General features: G+C 37.6%; 1 protein-coding gene across 1 annotated transcript; it reads left to right on the forward strand.

Moving 5' to 3' along the window:
* Positions 1-527: 527 nt before the first annotated feature.
* LOC145766645 (SCAN domain-containing protein 3-like) lies at positions 528-2,072 on the forward strand. The gene has a single exon (XM_082578359.1). It carries the CDS (start codon positions 528-530, stop codon positions 2,070-2,072), a length of 1,545 nt encoding a protein of 514 aa, XP_082434485.1.
* The last annotated feature ends 633 nt before the right edge of the window (positions 2,073-2,705 follow it).

The raw sequence follows: 2,705 nt of genomic DNA on the forward strand, positions 1-2,705 counted from the left end.
AACCATTAATATTTGACTTTCAGGATATTAGAAAAAAGATGTAGGTTTCAAGTCATTTTGCAGCAACTGAAGGACTATCAGCGGTCGGCAACCCGCGGCTCCGGAGCCGCATGCGGCTCTTTTATCTCTGCGCTCTAGCTCACGTGATACTTTTTTGTACTAGTTCGTGTCGCAATTAAACCATTGTGGTGCAATAATCAAAAACCGAATAGTTGCGACAAGGAGACGCAACACGACGCAACAAGGTGAAATGAGGATTATGTGAAGTACGGTTTTCATCTTTCAACAGATGATAAACACAATCAGTATCCATCGGCTAGTTGTCTGTTTTGTGCAGTCAAGTATGCCAACTGCAACCTTGTTCCTTCCAAACTCGAGCTGCATCTTCAAAAACAACATCCTGAACACTAGTACAAGTCCAAGAAGTTTTTTGAGTCACAGTTATCATCAATTCGTAAGCAACAAAGATCCTTTGAATTGCAAATGATAGGCAACAGAGTAAAGACATTGTGTTAGCTTCGTTCAAGATGGCTCATGTTGTTCTTAAAAGCAAACGTCCTTATACAGAGCTAGAATCAGTAGTATTACCATGTCTTAAAGTAGCAGCAGATTTGATTCATGGTGGTAAAGAAGCAGTTGATAGAGTTTCAAAAATTTCTCTGTCTGATACCACAGTTTATCGCCGATGTCAAAGTATATCAACAGACTTGGAGGATCAGTTGATACAAAAGTTGAAGGAAGCGCCTTCGTTTGCCATCCAGTTAGACGAAGCAACTGATATATCTTCAGAAGCTCAACTCATTGTGTTTTGTAGATTTGCTGATATTTCACATAAAACAATTACAGAGCATTACTTATTCTGTAAACCGTTGGGAGTAAATGCAACCGCCAATTCTATTTTTGAGAAATTGGATGATTATATGAAGGAGAAAGGACTCAGTTGGGAAAAATGTAAATCAGTTACCACTGATGGTGCAGCTGCAATGACAGGATCCATCAACGGTGTCGTAACAAAAATAAAAGAACTTTCTCCTGAATGCGTTGGTGTTCATTGCATCTTACATCGTGAAGCTCTTGTCGCAAAGAAAATGAAAAGAGGAGGTAAAGAAAAAAATATTGGCGAAAATGATGCCGGTACCACTTTTGCAGAGGTAATTCAGGAAGTTGTTGGTATTGTTAACTATATTCGAAGCCGCGCAAAAAAACGCAGGATGTTCACTAAGTTGTGTGCACAAATGGACGCGTCATTCACAGAATTGCTCTTGCATACGGAGGTACGGTGGCTCTCCAGAGGCAAAGTTCTTAGCCCTATCTTTCTGCTTAGAGAAGAATTGGGAGTTTTTTTAACAGAAGAACATAACCAACAAGCTAGCAAATTTCGTGACAATTTTTGGTTGGCAAAAGTTGCGTATATGGCTTCCATTTTTGAACACCTCAATAAACTTAATCTGAATTTGCATGGGAAGAAAGGGGATATTTTTGAAAGCATGTCCAAAGTCAATGCTATAAAGAAGAAACTACCACTGTGGCAGAACCGAGTTGCATCATACAATTTCTCTGATTTTCCGCTTTTCCACGACTTCATGGAAGAACATGGAAGCAATTGTCAAGAGCAACTGTTGCTACTTATTCATGCCCATCTTAATTTGTTGCAAGAAAACTTTGAGAAATATTTCAATGCTGAACAGAACGCCACACTTAATGCCAGTTCTTGGATATTACAACCTTTCATTTATGACGGGCCTACTACAGAAATTGAAGATTTGATGGATCTCCAATCGGATTTTGGTATGAAAGTATTATTTAAAGAGACACCATACACTGACTTTTGGGTGCACCTGTTAAATGTGCCAGAATACAGAAGCATAGCAGAAAGGGCAATTTCCTTACTTATTCAAATGCCAACAACGTATTTATGCGAAAGCGGCTTTTCTTGTTTGTGTGAAATCAAATTTCGAAAGAGAAATTCAATCACACACATCGATCCATTGATGAGGGGAGCAATTGAAAAAGATATCATACCTCGGTTTGAGTTGTTAGTTAATAATGTGCAACAACAAAACAGTCATTAAATAATGATTTTTTATATCGCTTTTACCTCAGTTTACCTTTTAAGTAAACAGGGTGCATGAGTTCGTCACAACAACTTTAAGGGTTCACCAAACCAAAAAAGGTTGAAGAGCACTGGACTAAGTTGTTTGTTCTCCAGGTTTAAATGTAAAAATAGAACTCAACGAAAACATTAGGCCTGGAGACATCCCAAGATGAAGGGAATCAGTAAAAAACTCGAAAAAAACGCAACCTTATGATTCTCCAAACTATCAGCAAGTGGAATTTCAGAAAAACGTGAAGACAAAAAGTAAAGAAAGTGAAGACAAGAAGTAGGCATGCAAGAGCGGAAATTGCATCATATAAAAAAGTAGACTGGCCTGGAATGAGATACAATTATTATTGAAATGAAACTTTAATTTGTATTAAAATAGTTATTTAGGCATTAAATTGCCACTACAATTAAATGTTGACTGGTAGCCTAACCTGTATTTCTAAAAAAAGTGTTGCCAGACTTTATTAGATTGTATTATCTGCGAACTCTCGTTTTCCCAATTGCCACATATGGATGTGAAATTTGGACATGCAAAAAACGTGACATTAAAAAGTTAAAAAGTTTTGAAATGTGGTGTCACAGAAGGCTATTACGTATCAGC

This window comes from Aplidium turbinatum, chromosome 3, assembly GCF_918807975.1.
Source record: "Aplidium turbinatum chromosome 3, kaAplTurb1.1, whole genome shotgun sequence".
Classification (NCBI taxonomy): Eukaryota; Metazoa; Chordata; class Ascidiacea; order Aplousobranchia; family Polyclinidae; genus Aplidium; species Aplidium turbinatum.